At 38.4% G+C, this 19,218-nt stretch overlaps 1 protein-coding gene across 15 annotated transcripts in view; it reads left to right on the plus strand.

Moving 5' to 3' along the window:
• Positions 1-19,218, plus strand: part of dmd (dystrophin) — a 1,684,732-nt gene that overhangs the window by 1,174,610 nt on the left and 490,904 nt on the right. For all 15 annotated transcript variants that reach the window (XR_010004953.1, XM_008107345.3, XM_016992722.2 and 12 more), the window contains 2 exons: positions 9,431-9,532; positions 13,165-13,273. Coding sequence is in view for 14 of the 15 variants with exons in the window: in XM_008107345.3 (XP_008105552.2) it covers positions 9,431-9,532; positions 13,165-13,273 (211 nt within the window). In the remaining variant the exon portion in view is untranslated. The remainder of the gene's footprint in view (positions 1-9,430; positions 9,533-13,164; positions 13,274-19,218) is intronic.

Raw genomic sequence — 19,218 nt, forward strand, 5'->3', positions numbered from 1 at the left:
CTGAGGGAATCCTTCGTTGGGAGGTGTTAATCAATCTGAAACATTCACGCTTGCCTCTGGAAGGCAAGAGTTCTTTTTCCCACCCTAAACATTTCACCGATATATAAACCCGACTTGCCTAGATTCCAATAGACCTCACAACCTCTGAGGATGCCTGCCATAGATGTGGGTGAAGCGTCAGGAGAGAATGCTTCTGGAACACGGCCAGACAGCCTGGAAAACTCACAGCAACCCAATGATTCCGACCATTAAAATCTTTTACAACACATATCCATGGAATGTTCAGGGTTAGAGAAAGAACTCTTGTCTGTCTGTTGGAGGCCAGTGTGACTATTGCAATTAATCACCTTGATTAGCATTGAAAAGCCTTGCAGCTTCAAAGCCTGGCTGTTTTCTGCCTGAGGGAATCCTTTGTTGGGAGGTGTTAATCAATCTGAAACATTCACACTTGCCTCAGGCAGGCAAGAGTTCTTTCTCCCACCCTAAACATTTCAAAGATATAGAAACCCGACTTGCCTAGATTCCAATAGACCTCACAACCTCTGAGGATGCCTGCCATAGATGTGGGTGAAGCGTCAGGAGAGAATGCTTCTGGAACCTGTTGTCGAAAGCTTTCATGGCCAGAATCACTGGTTTGCTGTGGGTTTCCCAGTCTGTATTGCCATGTTTCAGAAGCATTCTCTCCTGATGTTTCGCCCACATCTATGGCAAGCATCCTCAGTGGTTGTGAGGTCTGTTTGAAACTAGGGAAGTGGGGCTTAAATATTTGTTGAAAGTCCAGGTTGGAAGGCAAGTGTGAATGTTGCAATAGGCCACCTTGATTAGCACTGAATAGCCTTGCAGCTTCAAAGACTGGCTGCTTCCTACCTGAGGGAATCCTTTGTTGGGAGGTGTGAGCTGCCCCTGATTGATTCATGTCTGGAATTCCTCTGTTTTTGTGTGTATTGTTCTTTATTTACTGTCCTGATTTTTGAGTTTTAAAATACTGGTAGCCAGATATTGTTCATTTTCATGGTTTCCTCCTTTCTGTTGAAATTGTCCACATGCTTCTTGTGGATTTCAATGGCTTCTCTGTGTAGTTTGACATGGTGGATGTGAGTGGTACAGCATTTCTATGTTCTCAAATAATATACTGTGTCCAGGTTTTACCCCTTAGCTTAAATGGCTAAGGGGGAAAAGGAAGGGTCTTGAGGCTCTTAGAGGCCAGTGTGACTGTTGCCATTGAAAAGCCTTGCAGCTTCAAAGCCTGGCTATTTCCTGCCTGAGGGAATCCTTTGTCGGGAGGTGTTAATCAATCTGGCCAATTTGAAACATTCACACTTGCCTCAGGCAGGGTACCTGGCATAGATAAAGGGGAAACTTACAGATGGAATGCTTCTGGAATGTGGCCATAGAGTCAGGAAACGTCATAGCGAGCCAGCCTTTACCTTCAAGGCCACGAAAGCTTGAGTTAAAAGTGGGGAAGAGGAGGAAAGGGAGGGGAGAGCAAGGAAACGGAAGAAAGAAAGGAGTCGACTGGAAAACGAAAGGCAGGGAAAGAAAGGCAGGGATGAAGAGGGAAGGGGGAAAAGAGCGAAGGAATCCAGAAAGGAAGAAAGGTAGGAAGGAAGGAAGCAGGGAGGGAGGGAAGGAAGGAAGGAGGGAGGGAGGGAAGGGAGAAAAGAAGGAACGGAGAAAAAAAGGAAGCAGGGAAGGAGGGAAGGGAGAAAGGAATGAAGGAAGGAAGGAAGCAGGGAAGGAGGGAAGGAAGGAAGGAAAGAAGGGAAGAGGGAGGGAGGGAGAAAAGAAAGGGAGAAAAAAGGAAGGAGGGAAGGGAGAAAGGAATGAATGAAGGAAGGAAGCAGGGAAGGAGGGAAGGAAGGAAGGAAGGAAGGAAGGAAGGAAGGAAGGAAGGAAGGAAGGAAGGAAGGAAGGAAGGAAGGGAAGAGGGAGGGAGAAAAGAAGAAAGGGAGAAAAAAGGAAGGAGGGAAGGGAGAAAGGAATGAAGGAAGGAGGAAAGAAGGAGGCAGGAGGTGCTGTTTTGAATCGCGGAGGGGTTGACGCTGCTTCTACCTGTTGCATGCGGAGGGCATGGCCTGGCGACCTGCTGCTGCCCTGGGAGGAGGTGTCTTGGCATGGGGGGGCGTGGCCAGGCCGCATGGTGTGGGAGGCGTGGCCAGGTGGCGTGGAGGCGTGGCCACGCCTCCCATGTAGCCTGGCTGCATGGTGGCAAGGCCCAGGCAGTCAGGCCGGGACAGCAAGGGCCAGTTGGAAGGCCTGTCCCGAAGGTAAAGGAGGCGAGGGGGTGGCGCCACCCCCCGGGGGCCTCAACAGCGCCCCCAGGGGTGTGGCGCCACAGGCAAATGCCTAAATTGCCTGACGGTTGGACCGTCTCTGCCCCCCTGAACCCTCTCCTCATGTTTGTTATGTGTTTTAAAATAAGAAAATGTATTTGATAAACAACAAATAAAGTGTAAAAATAATGACACATAAAACATTAAACTATCTATTATGAAAATTGGTAAGGGAAAAATGTTCAGAGATAGGCACAGTGGTTCCATCCAGCCACTGTGTCAAGGAAACATATTTGTTGGCCAGTGTAATAGCAAGGCAAAACCCTTCACATTCACATGCAACATTAAACAAATACCAATTTTAAAATGGTAGAAGACCAAAGTTGTGGCAAGGAAAAATATTTTAGGCAATAAAATGCATGTTGACCAGTGTAACAGCAAGGCAAAACAAAGCATAAAGTGAAGAGACAGAACTAGCATCATTTTCTTCATACTGTACTCATTCCAGCCTCTTGCTGTCTCTCCGTCTCTCTCTTCATGAAGCCAAACATACCAGGAATAAAAATCATACAAAATCAACTAACCCAAAGTTCCTCAAATCAGGCAGCAATCTCTCAAAGGAGACAACAGGAAAGCAGGCAATAATCTCCCAAAGTAAAGAAGAGCATAGGGCAGCAATGGAAATGGAAATGCCTCCAGGGAGCCTACCAGCTGCCAACTTCTGCCTTCCAGGCAAAATGAAGAAGCAGGCAGCTGGCGGGCTCCCTGAAGGTGGGGTACCTAAAAAACGTGACATAGTACCTGAAAAACATGATTATCGGGCATTGCCACCACCTCCACTGTTGCATGTCACCCTAAACTTATAAACTTTGCCTTGCATTCTCAGTCTTTCTATAAACCTCACTTCCAACCCTATGATCAGCATTCTTGTAAATACGGATAATTATGAAATTCTTGAACATTTAATATGTTTTATTTAAACTAAATAATTTAAACTATAAATGGTTCATTTTGTTCTTCGGGTGTTTTAGGTCTTATCTTCTAAAGTCTCAGCCATCAAAGTCAATAGAGATTTTACATCTTCCATGAATTTAGTCATTGTGATTCTTCAAGAACATTCATCAGCATAAAGCAGGACAGCTGAGAAATGTGCTCACCAAATACCCCGTTTCTTCCAAAATAAGACAGGGTCTTATATTAATTTTTGCTCCAAAAGATGTGTTAGGGCTTTTTTTCAGGGGCAGTCTTATTTTTCCAAATTGACTTTTTAAATGAACTGTATCTAGCGCTTATTTTTGAAATTGGGATTATATTTTGAGCATTTTCAGAAATGCTGAAAAATCATGATAGGTCTTATTTTCAGGGTAGGTCTCATTTTAAGGGAAATGGGGTAATAAAGCATTCCCTCCCACACACACAAATGTATTTACTTAGTTCTCTTATATGTAGATTTTTCTTTTTATCTTTCTTCTCTAAAAATGGAAGGTGTTAATGTAGATGTACAGAGCAGTAGGCTAACTGCCTGCCTCAAGTCCACGATTAGCAGTACAGTAGAGTCTCACTTATCCAAGCTAAACGGGCCAGCAGAAGCTTGGATAAGCGAATATCTTGGATAATAAGGAGGGATTAAGGAAAAGCCTATTACACATCAAATTAGGTTATGATTTTACAAATTAAGCACCAAAACATCATGTTATACAACAAATTTGACAGAAAAAGTAGTTCAATACACAGTAATGTTATGTTGTAATTACTGTATTTACGAATTTCGCATCAAAATATCACGATATATTGAAAACGATATATTAATTATATATTATATATTAAATGTAATATTACTAATAATATTACAATAAAATTATATAGTACAATATAGTAATTTAATTGCTTATATTGTGCTATGCTAATAATATATTGTATGTACATTTGATTTGTAAGCCGCTCTGAGTCCCCTTCAGGGTGAGAAGAGCGGCATATAAATGTAGTAAATAAATAAATAATAAATAAAACATTGACTACAAAAATGGCTTGGATAATCCAGAGGCTTGGATAAGCGAGGCTTGGATAAGTGAGACTCTACTGTATGTGCAATGGCACTGAGTTTTTCTGCTAAGTCTATTTTTCCAATTCTTGTCTGTGTTGTTTTTTATGGCCAGTTAACTCTATTCCTTTTTGGGGCTTTGGTAATTTCCCTGCTCCTCCTCAGTCTAAGGGCCCATTTACACAGTACCTTTATCCCAGGACTCCTGGTTCAAAATGGAGTGTGGCTAGATGACATCAGCTGAAAACATGGTAGGAATTGCTACAAAGCTGAAAACCCAAGAGATAAAAAAGTGTGGGGATATCCCGGTTCTGGCCAGAAGATTCGGATCTTCAAATCTCTGTATGTCCCTGCACTCAGAAAATATGGGATTTTTTATGCTGGTTTATTTCTGGGTTATAAATTTTGGTTTCTCAGTACTTCTATTGTAAAAACATAGGAAAAGTTGATTACATGCCAAAAACTTTGTTTGTGGGTGGATGGTGATGTCCTTCTTGCCATGACAAAGCCTTTGCCCTGTAATCAAATTTTGCAAGGTTTTTATGATAGAACCAATGAGGAACCTACATTTATAACCCAGGAACAAAACTTGTGTGAACAATGTGCATATTCGCATCAGCGCATTGATTTTTTTTAAAAAGTCGCCAGAGTTTCCAGTGGACTCCTGTGGCAGCAATCTTGCGGGCTTCTAAATCTCAGAATAAAGCAGCAAGTCCTGACATCACAGGCACAAATTCTGGAACCAGCAGGTCTGTGTGCGAACCTTGCTCTCAGGTCCCCGGATTTTTTGTCCTACCTATTAAACCTGCAATTTGGTGCTGTCTGGAAGCACTCTAAGACTGAAGAAGTAGCTCCAATGTCCTCCTTTACTCGAGTGTGAACCCTAATTCATTCATTTCTACTTGAATATTTTGTTTATTTTGTGCTGTTCCTTAAACAAAAAACAAAGAAATATATTTTATTGCATTGAGAGAACAGAGAGAAAGAATCAAACAGGCTGTTGCACCCCTAGGCTGCCGAGACACTCAAAACCACACTAAAGTCCCAGACTATAAGCAATGCAAGCTGTTTATTGAAGAATATATGTAAGAATTAGCAAATCAAAGTTCTAAGTCAATAAAACAAGGTTTTAGTCCACAAAGTACAAGTTACTTGAGAATCTTGAAGCCAGGGTCCATGAAAATCAAAAACAAGAATAAACTTCAAACAAGTTGACCAAAATTAGTCCAAGGAACAGGATTAAAAACTGGAACAAAGAAAGGATCTTTAACTAGGACAAGAGATTCAAACTGCAAGGCTTTCAAAGACATGACTTGATAATCCAAAATCCACAGGAGCAAAGACAAGGCTTGGAACAAAACTCAAGATACAAGGCTTACAAGAACTTGGCATGAAAGTCCAAAGGTAACATGAAGCAAGAGTCCATGAAGCATGAAACAAGAATCCATGAAACAGGAGCAACCTCTCGTTAAGCAATGTTACTGCCTCTGAAATGTCTTTCAGAAGTGGCTCCTCTTAAAGCTAGATTCAAGGCCTCTTTGCTCAAACCCCTTTCTCATTAGCAACCGTTTGCTACTTCACAAAACCTCTCTTTCTTGTCTCTGTTGACATATTGCTTGCTTTCTGTCAACCTCATTACTCTTATCAAGACTGGAATGCTCATCTGCCAAAGGATAACTCAACCTTGACTCTCCCAAGGAATGCAGTTCAAGCTGCCTGCTTGGAACCATTGTATGCCTACTCCCAGAATCCTCAGGAACAGGAGCCTCATCTAACTCTGGCTGTACAAAATCCTTTACCTCTGGCTGCAAGGGAATCCTAGGCTCCAATATAGATTCATCTGACAGTTAGGTGCAGATACAATCACAGGCTGAATAGGCCCAACCTCAGGCTCACCTGACAGATCAGGTGCAGGCTGAGATACAACATGCCTTCATTATTAAATAAATATATTTAGCATTCATGTGTGGCTCAGATGATAGCATGTTAGAAAAATGAAATGAGAATACAAGGTTTATGTTCACCATATGGTAATGGTTATCTCCAGATTAAAAGATTACCCATCCTTTCTACCTGGATTGGCTTTTGTGTGTGGATGTATGTATGTGTAACTATCTGTTCCTGCAGTGGTGAACCTTAAAAGCAGTAGGATCTGATTCCTGAGGCTTCACTTTATTATTATTTTCACAAAATATTCTAGAGTAATACTTTCCCTGGGGGCCACTGGCAGAAAATCAAAATAGGGAATAGCTTCTTAGTCACTGTTACTACACACACACCCCTGCCAGCCTGCAGCAAAAGGAATAAGCTTTGGCCAAGGGACCCAGGAGACACGTCTCCCAAACAGAAATACCGTCGCTCAATGATATACATGCAGCCAGTAGCTCTGCTTAATACATGCTAAGGAAAACTGATCTTAAACTATCTGGTTCCCTTTTCAATGTACACATCTTAATAATCTATCAGTACACAGGCCATGTAACTTCTTACTTATGCACAGCACTGTTTTGGGCCTTAAGAGTAGCATAGGGCATTTTCTGGAGATGTTCTGTGAGAAAATAGCTAAGGAGATTCTGAGAGGTGTTTTTGAGAACTCTCTGAGATGTGGAGTTAAAGACAAAGAGAAACTGAGGAAAGAGCTGCCCATTTCTGTCTGTTCTTATTGTTATTTTAAAGCTAATTGTTTTGTTTTAATCTATTTCTGTAAACCGCTCCAAGCCAAATTGGGAGTAGCGGTATACAAGTCAAACAAACAAACAAACAAACAAACAAACAAATAAATAAATAAAGATCATGGAAAAGCATGGATGCAGTTGTAGCAACATTTATAGGGTGCCAATTTAAAAAATGGATGTTGCCTACAAGAGGGAATTTTAGCAAGTATTGCTTGGCATGTAACCACAATAAAAACAATATCTGCTTGGATTCCTTCTTTGACACAAACATTTAAGATACAGGAGCCATTTCGAGTTTTCAATCCAGCAATCTTAAATAGTAATAGCAGCAGCAGAATTATTGATATCCTGCTAGGGCTGAATGGCTAATTAACATTTGAAGTGGGGGGTTTTTTAACTGTTTTAATCTGTGGAAAAAGAATTGTATATGATCCCATCTTCTTGTTGGGGTTTATTTTATTATTTTTGAGAACTATCTGAAATTATATACCTTTGTGATTTTCCCTTTTGCTGTTTTGTTATCATATTTTCTCCATGCCAAATATGTCCTAATTATTGTTTTTTCTGTACTATATCTTTTCAAAAGAGACCGAGGCACAATGCACACTATTTTAAGCCTTGGAGTCCTCCTTATCCAATAAGTTGTAGGGGAAGCATATATACAATTGCTATGTATAAAGAAAGAACAACAAATAGGATTTAGTGCAGAGCTTCCATTCATATTCTTTGATGTTATTTCTTAGTACCTCAGCACCCAAAGACAAACTTTTGAAAAAATTGTAAAATGTATAATATGTCAACAGTGTATTGTTTTCAACAGAATTTGAAGAAAGCTATGTGAAACAACAAAAGTAAAAGGGAAATAACAGATGAAATCTGAGAGTGGGGAGGGCTGCCTAGAAGCAGAAAAGTTTCCAATCTCCGGAGTGTTGTATAAGAATTTTTCTAATACTGCATATATCTAAATTATTAGATTTTTAGATTGTTGTGTGAATGTTTTAAAATTTTGTTTAAAATATGAAGGATTTTATAATATGTTCCAAAATATTTTCTAACAATCTCAGCCTTACACATTTCTGAATCATCACAAATTAAGCATCAAGGCTTGACATTTCATATTACTTTACAGAAGTCATCTCTCTCTCTCTCTCTCTCTCTCTCTCTCTCTCTCTCTCTCTCTATATATATATATATATATATATATATATATATATATAGCATGTGTATTTTGTTTTTTATATATTGTATATTTTTAAAATAGTTTGTATTTAATTAAACATGAAATCGTCTCACTCGTTCAGTCGTTTTCAACACTTTGTGACCTGAAACATGAAATAGAAAATATAAATCCAGTTAACTAAGATTACTCTTAAGTAAATGTACATAGAAATATATCGCTGGCCCTCAATTCCCAGGGATGTTGCATTCATAGATTCTACCATACATGGATTGAAAATATTCTCTTCTGTCCCCACCCCACCAAAAAGCAAACCTGTTTATGTAAGGGGCACTGTTTTATTATACCGTTGTATCTAATGGGACTTGAGTATCTGGGGAATTTGATATCCATGGAAATGGGGTATGAAGGGAGAGAAACCAAGGACCGATTATACCTACAAATTCTGGTTATGTGAGCATGTTATGTTATAATAATCTCTGCAATATATTCTATTTTTACAACTCTCTTGCAACCTTCCCCAAAAAAAGGCAATTACAGATCTGATCCTTGGCATGAATAATTATGATATCTTGATAGGATCATGTTATTTGCATTCTAGTTCTGTATGGTTAGGGGGAATGCATGTTTCTCAAATATTCCAAATTTATTCAAACATTATGTAAATGGTCAGTTTCTGAAGTAGCCTTCAACCATGATGTATCATATCTCTGACCTATCACTAACTGAGATAAAAATGATCATATTATAACAAGCAAAGTAATAAATGTAAATCAGATTAATATAAATCTAAATTGCTTCCACTAAGATGACATTCATGAATTGCAAATAAATAAATAAATACCTATTTCCCATTGAAAATACTTCAGAAAAGCAACGTAATGACTCTCTGTGGTCCAGTAACTTCTGCCAGTTTAAGCAAGGTCAGTTGCTGTATGTGAGATGATTTCTTCTTTAAATGTTTGTTATTTATCTATGAATTTTATTTGACCATATTCTATCACATAGGTTCTCTGAGACCTTCATGGATGGCTGCCTCTATCACTATTTATTTTTACTACTTTTATGCCATGCTACCTTTATTTTATTTTTTTAATAATCTTTTTCTCTATCCCTCATTGCTGTTTTGTTGAACTATTCCCATTACTACTCCAAAGAAGAAACTAATCTACAGGGTATATACAGCTTCCCAGGGAGCCTTCAGACTTAGAATTTTTATTGCTCATAGTAGAGCTAATCTACACTGTGTATTTTTATTTTTCAGGAAATTGAAGCAGCCGTGAAAGCCAAACAGCCGGATGTGGAAGGGATTTTGTCTAAAGGGCGTCATTTATATAAGGAAAAACCAGCCACTCAACCAGTAACGGTAATGAAGCAACCTTAGTAATATCCATTACTGCATAATGGGTTATGCTTCCCCTGTTGCACACTTGTCCTTGATGTGATCTATTTGAAATCCATGAAAGAACTTGGATATTTTTTTTCTGAGACACTAGTCAGCTGAAACTATTTCTACATAATTTATTCATCTGACTTTGAGGTTCTTCTATCTCATCAAAAAGTTCATTTCAGCCACCTGGCGACAGAGGACAGGAAATGCGACACTCTCATTTTGTGAATATTGTGTGAAGTGAAGGTCAGGTAGCTGGGCTAGGTTTCAATAGACTGAATGGCACAAGCTGCCTTGTCCTAAATTTGCTTCTAGATATATTGAGGTATAGACCACAACTGGATTTGAAAAGAAACGTTGCCATAGAATGTGATTCTTCCATCTGCTGACTTTGTGACAAATGTCACCAGGACATTTGACCAATTGGCAAATTGGTTTGTATTGCCTTGCAAAGTGATAAAAGCACTAAAGCTTATCAGCTTACCAAATGCCTACATACAAGTGCTTTTTACATGGAAAATAATTATTTGCATTAACTCATGCTTAAGCTCTACCCTTAGGGCCATTCCAGATAGGGCTGAAATCTGGGAGGAAACAGATTATTTTTAACATGGGTTTCTGTTCCCACCTCCAACCCAAACCCAAGGTTTTCCCTTGCGGGGTGGCTAGATGCCATCCCAGGTCAAATAAAGGTTGACCCGGGATGGCATCCAGCCTCCCCCAGCCCCCATTCCCCTCCTCAAATTACCTCCTCCCCCCACTATTCTTAAGATGTCAGGATCAAATATTGGAAGTTATTGCTGGTTTTTCCCCCATAAAACTTACTAACTTCTACTGTGTAAAAGTTAATACAAATTTAAATATATTCTTATTACAACCAAAATTAAAACCATTTAAATCTATTTGAAATACAACTTACTAATTAAAAAAATAAAATTAGATAAAAGAAAATAGAGCACACCACTTCACAGTTACCATTGCTAATACAATTCACATCCCAAGGCCTGACTAAATGCAAACGTCTTCAGCTGAGAATGGAAAGAGAGTCTGGAGGGAGCTAACTGGACCTTCCATAAAAGGGAGTTCCACACCCAGAAGGAGACATGGAGAGGGGGCATCTTCTGTCCTCCCAGTAAATGCACCTCCTCTTCCATTTTGTACATGTCTTCCTTTGTGTTTTTATGAACATTTTATTTTGTATAGTTTACCTGTTTTGTATTATTTTTTCATTTGGTTTATGTTCAGTAAAAAAGAATTGCATCCAAACATAAGTAGGTATCCCAGGCACACAAAAAAATTATTTCCCAAAGATTTCTGCTAAGGAAATCTTTGGGAAATATGGGAAAATGACTAGCGTGAATAATACAGTTTGGATCCAAACCCATACTTCCCATTATCTGTGGAAAACCTTGCTTTAGTTAACACATGTATTCTTGACTTCAACATGTTTGTTAGGCGAGATTGCAAAGTGGTAAATAATTTTTTTTTCTTGGACATTAATATATGAGCATCATAGGTAATGTGCCAATGCAGAATATAATAGATTACTGTGGTTTGTGAGGTATTGAAAATGTTGTGTTCCACTATGTTGTATTTTTTAAAAAATTGCACACTGCTGATTGTTTAATTAACCACAGTGCAGAGCAATTTCTTTGGCTTCAGTAATGTTGTAAGGATAGCAAAAGAACATTGCACACATTATGTCATTGAAGTGGAATTATTTCCTCTATACTTCACACATTCAGATTGCTTTTGTGCTTGCACAAATAGTGTTGTATTACTTACATTGCAGCTGTTTTCTCAATGTAATGTCATTCATTATGATTTAATTTCTAAGAAAAAAAATCTTGATTGTTCTAAAGAGATAATCACTGCACTTGCAGAGATTGTTTGGATATTATTATATTTCAAGAAAAAGATTCACATGTGGATAAACAATATATTTGAAGGATGCATTTTCTATACAAACTGGAATTGAGATAATGGAGGATTAGTGTTTGCAACTATTTTAGGCTTGGTCCCGCTTTCAGCAATATTTGAACTTTTTTGCAAAATGTACCACAATGCCTATACATTCAAATGGAGACACAGTTGCATCTGAAAACATTACTATCACTGTATAATATAATTTTATTGCTAGATCTGATTGAGAGTATAGCATCAGGAAGTTTTCATGTTCTCTAGATCATTGCTTCTTAAACTGTGGGTCCTAACCCCCAATGGGGCCCCCTTAGCTCAGTGGTTCTCAACCTGTGATTCCCCAGATTTTTTTGGCCTTCAACTCTCAGAAATCCTAACAGCTGATAAACTGGCTGGGATTTCTGGGAGTTGTAAGTCAAAACACCTGGGGACCCACAGGTTGAGAACCACTGCCTTAGCTGAATGTTGGGGGTCACAAAATTTTGGCTACAGCAAAAGGTTTCCGAATGCTACCAATTTACATAAATTTGTTAGCAACAACAGGAAATGTTTACAGTGGGCTCTGCAGAAAATGCTTCAGTTGTACTCCACAAAAGGGAAAACCCTGTTTCGCAAGCCTTGCAAATGCTGTTTTATTATCAGTAAATGTCTTACTTATATATATATCTATATACCGGGGGTAATGTAAAGATTTCTTCGGAAGAAAGGAATCATGAGTGTAAAAAGTTTAAGAAGTCCTGGTCTGTATTGCTAGTTCTCAACCTAGTGTCCTCCATATATTTTGCACTTGATCTTTCAGAATCCTGACTCATTAGCTGTATTGGGTTGGGTTTTGTGGAGTTGAAGTCCAAAATATCTGGAGGATTAGTGATAGAGAAACACTACCCCAGGTCATTAGACCATTCCAAAGAACTCCTAAGATTTTTAAAATAACGCTGAAGAAAGCAAAAGTATAAAGAAACTCCACCGTCAACAAAATAGATACTAAGTGAGATAAATAGGCAAGATTCAAGAAATAGTTCAGCATTCAAAGCACAATGTTCATTCTGATGACATGAAACAGATGAAGGTGAACAAGGGAATGATAAATTGAAACACATCCAAACCAATGTAGCTAAGATCACAAGAGACTTTATGAAAAAAAAGGATGAGGAAGCCGGGAATGTATAGTTTGGACAAAATAAAAAATTAAGTAGTGACATGGTGTCAATTTTCCAACATTTGTAGGGCTATTACATTGATGATGGAGAAAATTGTTTTTGTATTGCTTCAGAAAAAGGATATTGATTAAATGTTAAGGAAAATTTCCTGGGTTAGAGCTGTTTAACAGTGGAAAGGAGTACATTGCTAGTGGTTGATTCCTTTGTGCCTTTAAGCACTGACTGGATGGTCATTTATGAAAAGCATTATAGAATTCCTGCTTCAGAAGGAATTTGGCTAAATTACTTTTGTGATCCCTTACAACTGTTTGTTTCTCATCTCACATATTTCTTGACAACTAAATCACATTAACTACACATTGCCAAGTGAATATTCTACTTTTGGGTTTTCTAATGTTTGACTTCATCAGCATACCTGTTGTTTCAACAGAAAGCTGTATGAAAAGTTACAGTTTTCTTATATTAAATATAAGTTTTCTTATATTAAAATTTTAATAAAGACTAGTATATCTTATCTTCCTATTTCAGAAAAAAATAGAAGATTTAAATACTGATTGGAAAGCAGTAAGCCATTTAATACAAGTATTGAAAGGAAAGCCAGTCTCTGGGCTCCCAGGAATAGTATCTTCTTCTGTTGGTAAGTACTTCAGTGTTCTTCATGTAATTCATGCAATACTATTGACACTGAGCTCAACAAAAGGGGGGAAATAAAAGAAATGGTGATTTCATGCTATATGTAGAAGATTAAAGTGGAAGATTATACCTCTAGTTGGAGCCCTCGGTAGTGCAGTGGGTTAAAGCCTTGTCACTTGAAGGTTGGGTTGCTGACCTGAAGGCTGCCAGGCTCGAATCCAACCTGGGGAGAGCATGGATGAGCTCCCTCTATCAGCTCCAGCTCCATGCGGGGACATGAGAGAAGCCTCCCACAAGGATGGTAAAACATCAAAACATCTGGGCGTCCCCTGGGCAACATCCTTGTAGACAGCCAATTCTCTCACACCAGAAGTGACTTGCAGTTTCTCAAGTCACTCCTGACACGAAAAAAAAAAATCTCTAGTTGATTTTTCTCACAGTGTCCCCGCATGGAGCTGGAGTGGAAAAATGTATTGCTACAAAACACATTTTTCCTAAATAAAATAATGTCCAGTGAATAACATATTCACTGGACATTATTTTATTTAGGAAAAATGTGTTTTGTAGCAATACATTTTTCCACTTGAGATTTATTTTTGGAGTCTGAAATTTGTAGTTTAACTAAATGGACATGTGATCGAGTTGATCTTAATATTGTGTGTGGTAGCACCTTTCTTGGAGGATTTTCTTAAACAAGCAAAAAACACAAAAAACCTAGCGTACCCTTTCTTTCCACTTGTTGTAAGAGATGGAGCATTTTGTGAGGATAAAAAGGCATTTATATTTTAAATATTTTAAATTGTTTAGACTTGTTTTTTTTTAACTTCTGTATTAATAATTGTTAGTGTTACTTTGTTTAACATGCTGCTGCCTTTAATCCTTTTCTGGGAAAACACAGGATACATTAAATTAAATAAATTAAAAATAAACCAGGACTTTTTGTTCTTATCAGAATATTTTTACAACCTGAATGACTAAAAACCTGATTATATCTTGCTTAATTGGCAATATATAAGGTAATAGTTATATGGAATATATCTACAGAAGAGATTGGAGAGTTACAGCCTGGTGGAATTTCTGATAGTTAATAGTTTGACATTTAAAACATGAATATATCCAAAGAGTACTGTCAAAAGTTTGGACTTGGAAGACCCAATAGTGTAAACATAAAGAAATTTCAGGTTTCAATTTCCATGTCAAATAATATAAAGTTGAATTAAAAATAAATTTAAGTTCCACAGGTGATTTGGTTGCTACTAGGAAGCCAAATTTTTTTAATATTTGACTGAAAAACAATGCCTCACAATATTATGTTCACTTCTAATTGTGTAAACAAAACTCTTGTCAAATTCAGTATTTGATGGGTGAAAGTAGTTGGGAAAATGTGTGAGTCTGTCACACAAAATAATTTTCCAAGGTACAAATTCCATTCCAAAGTCCAATCAGGTTGGGGTTTATGTCGTAACCAAAAATAGTCCCTTAGGCTACATATGTACCTGATCCATAGAAATATATGAAAGACATTCCACATCCTTTTCATTGGTTTATTTAACCAAACATATGTTATTCTTTCATTTTTATTGTGCTGACATACTTGAAATATTTTAAGATAAATTAGTATCTTGGATATCTACAAATAATTGTGCATAATCACTCTTGTGGATTTGTGAGGCAATGTCCTGGACACATGGGGGCAATGTCCTGATGCAATATCCACATTCAGATTTATTTATTATATTAAGTTATTATACATTTTTCAGACCACCACAATACATATAAAGGAAAGGGGACTGCCATCCCGTGTCCCCAGGCCACCCAAGCACTGTAAATGAACGATGACAGTTGGGCCAGTTCCCAAACTATGAAGCATGTGATTGCTCAAATATAATCCAGCATGGATATCAAATTGCAAATAACATAGCTAACCGCACCCAGTGATATTTGCTTAGGAAGTTCAACTGTTATGGAACAATGGGGAACGCCTGGCTTGACAGCAGTATGTGCGAAAAAGACCTTGGAGTCCTCGTGGACAACAAGTTAAACATGAGCCAACAATGTGATGCGACAGCTAAAAAAGCCAACGGGATTCTGGCCTGCATAAATAGGGATATAGCATCTAGATCCAGGGAAGTCATGCTCCCCCTCTATTCTGTTAATATAGGATTTGTGTATTGGTAGTGTTTAAATGCAATTTGTGTCTTGCATGTATTGCATACTGATTGCATCATCCAGAGTGTACTATAGTCTGGAAAGAGTTAATTACTAAGAAGCTGTTTTGACCTTGATGTGTGGCTGGAACTGGGGAGTGTCCAGACACAAGTATGTATGCATTACTGATTGCATCAGATCTGTTCTGTTCAGTTCAGTTCTGAGTAGAGTAGAGCCAAGTCCTGTGTTTGTCTGCAAGCCTATTTGTCTTGTACAGTAAAACTTTGTATATAGTTTTACCAACATCTCTGGGTGTCTCTTTGTTCTATGTTCCTCTGACTCCATCCAACTGCTGCTGCGCTGCGTAAATTACTCTGACATATTCTGCCTTGGTCAGACCACACCTGGAATATTGTGTCCAATTTTGGGCACCGCAGTTGAAGGGAGATGTTGACAAATTGGAAAGTGTCCAGAGGAGGGTGACTAAAATGATTAAGGGTCTGGAGAACAAGCCCTATGAGGAGCGGCTTAAAGAGCTGGGCATGTTTAGCCTGCAAAAGAGAAGGCTGAGAGGAGACATGATAGCCATGTATAAATATGTGAGGGGCAGTCATAGGGAGGAGGGAGCAAGCTTGTTTTCTGCTGCCCTGCAGACCAGGACACGGAACAATGGCTTCAAACTACAGGAAAGGAGATTCCACCTCAACATCAGGAAGAACTTCCTCACTGTGAGAGCTGTTCGGCAGTGGAACTCTCTCCCCCGCGCTGTGGTGGAGGCTCCTTCTTTGGAGGCTTTTAAGCAGAGGCTGGATGGGCATCTGTCGGGGGTGCTTTGAATGAGATTTCCTGCTTCTTAGCGGGGTGTTGGACTAGATGGCCCATGAGGTCTCTTCCAACTCTACTATTCTATGATTCTATGTCTTCAGTGAAAAAAAAATCAAGGAGATATTTTCTGCTAACACAGCCCCCACCTCTCCCACCCACACCACACCACCCCCAAAAATAGTGGTATCTTGAGGTTCTTGGGGTTGTTTGGGGCACTTATTCAGAAACTTGCACTGGATAGACCACATCAATTTTGGTTTTCTATGGGCGAGGAGATGGTGACTGTTAGATGACATATGTTCTGTATCTCAACAACTAGAATTGATAGGGGAAGCTGGTGCCATTTTGGAATCATCAGGTTAAATATACCCAGAAACAGGGATAACATTTGAGTCACCAAAATATGTGTTGGCCAATGATAATTCAGTGGGGAAACAAGTTTTGTGACACATGAAACTTGTTTAATAAATACCATTAAGAACAGAATAGAATGTAGTTGACACAAGCTGAATGGAATTCACATTTCTGTAACTGGAGAATGGATCTATAACCCAGCATAAGGAAAGCAATCATCTTCTATGCTCCATCATGAGAAGGAGTAAAATGATAAGTGACATACTTTGGATGTTAGTTTTCCAATTGTATGCTTTCCTTTCTCTTGTGACTTCTTTTCAGTAGACAGACTTCTTGTAGTAATGTCAGCAGTATGAGTTATCAGATTCTTTAAATCCTTGTTCTTCCTATTCCAGATGTGTTCAAGGTCACTATCAATAAAGTTGAGGCCTGTGTCAGTTATTATCTTTTCTTTTTCTACCTTTCCCTTAGTTCTGCTGTAGGCACAAAGCATTTTCCAATAACAATGCTTATATGTGCCATTGTTGTGTTTGTTTCTCGTCTCTTTTATTGATGGATGACATCAGTGAATTGGCTGCTAAATTGAATGAACAGTGTATTGTGATACATTAAAAACTGAAATGGTTGCCATACACAAGATAGTCAGCTAAGACACTCATAGTTGTAGACTGACTCATTTGCAAAGGGAATTCCTCAAGGACAGTGTTTTCTCCTTGAAGACTGACTAAAATACCCCATACACATTTAACAGTTAGAGGATGCAAGAAGTGTTCCTTACAAAATTATGAACACAGCGAAAGAAAAAATTTGTGGAAGATGAAAGCACAAATGCTGTAGGAGACAATAGCAAAACTGAGTTGAATCAGAGAATTTCAGCTTAATAACTTTAGAAATTTGTTCTAGGATATGCAAACCCACGAAATACAGAAACAAGAAAAAAAATCTTCTTCCTTAATTGAATTTTTAAAAGGAGGAAGTATCACCGATGTACATGTACTAATTGACCATCACTTTGAGGTACTGAGCTTTGTATCATACATATACAATACAGTATTGCCTTTTTATTTGAAGACTACTGTTTAACAATTCAAACTAATGGGTTCAAAAATAATTCCCTAATAAAAATCTAGAGTTAATTTTTATGTATATGTTACCTTTTCTGAGCACCTTATTCTGAATATTTAAAAATAAATGGCTTGCATTTAAAAATTACCACTGTCTTATTTGGATGTTAAACTACTAACTTGTGCAAATAAAATCAATGATACAATTAGAAATCTTGAAAGCATTGTTTTTGACAATGTGTTTATTGCCATGCAAGCAAATTTTAATACTACATCATACCTTTGATGTTCTGAAATAAGCCTTGATAGGGGCAGGTCAGGGAATGAGACCCAATAAATCATTTTGAATATAACTCCTAGAGAGGTACATAGGGAATGTTGCAATAATTATAACTTTTAGGAGACTGAAACTGAAGGTAGTTTATCTTTCAGAAAGGTTTTGAATAAAACACCGAGTCTAGGCCAGAAAGAACTGTACTAATGATATTTCAGTTTATAAAGATAAAGTATAATCTTTAATCAGTGTCAGGGCTGCTAACCACTACAAAAGCCACAACTATGGATATTGTCAAGACCCAGGCTACAGAACACCAATAACCATGCGCAGAGGCCGGATTCTATCTAATATCTTTATTAAAGGAATATATAAAGTCAATAAAAACAAGTGAAGAATATAGTTCAGAAGTAGACCTTTCAGGAAAGGTCAAATATAGTCCAGGAAAATAATGTCCAATATGTGATATTAGAGTCCAAAGTTATAATCCATTAACCGAAACACACACTTTGCCAAGCAATAGTGTGGGGAGATGACAAGGTCTTTTAGTCCATTGAAGCTTGACAACAAGGCTGGAAAACAAACTAGATTCTTGGCTAAACAAGACTTGATACGAGGCAAACGAGAAGCAAGAACAAGGTCCGTGGCGAGGTCCGCGATCAAACGTGAAACAAGGCAGGCTTGGAACTTGGTCCGGGTAAACAAGGAACTGGGGTTACGAAGTCCACACACGATCTCACTCCTCAAGCTGACGAGTTGACTCCGCAAGGTTTCCTTTGCGGCAAAACACCTAAATAGGGTCTCGTTTCCCGCCAGAAGAACACTTTCCCTGGAGAACGAGAAGTGAAACCCAACTCCGTCCAGATGCATGACTCCTTAGAATTTCCCAAGGGAAGCAGACCTAATCAGCTAATTGTTTGGCTGCGATTCTGAGGCTCCGGCGATTCGCCTCCCTAGCTCCTCTATCTCTATTATAATTGTCCTTTCGGGAAAACGGGGGAGAATTCTGCCCAAGGCTTGTTTGGCTGACTTCTTGAGGGCAAACATCCTCCAGGTGCAGGGGCTCCGATTCTGGCTGAACCGGTGGAAATCCCATGTTTTCCTCTTCGTCTGCCACAATAGTACTAGGAACGGGACTACAAGGTTTAACACAGATATATTATAAATTTAATTCTTGGACATAACAGATAGAAGAAGCCATTAAACCTTTATAAAGCCAGTTCTTGGACTATTTCATCAATGTTTTATTTCTGAAAATTCTTTCACAAGTGTTTTGTTGTGAAT

This window comes from Anolis carolinensis, chromosome 3 (genome assembly GCF_035594765.1).
Source record: "Anolis carolinensis isolate JA03-04 chromosome 3, rAnoCar3.1.pri, whole genome shotgun sequence".
NCBI lineage: Eukaryota > Metazoa > Chordata > Lepidosauria > Squamata > Dactyloidae > Anolis > Anolis carolinensis.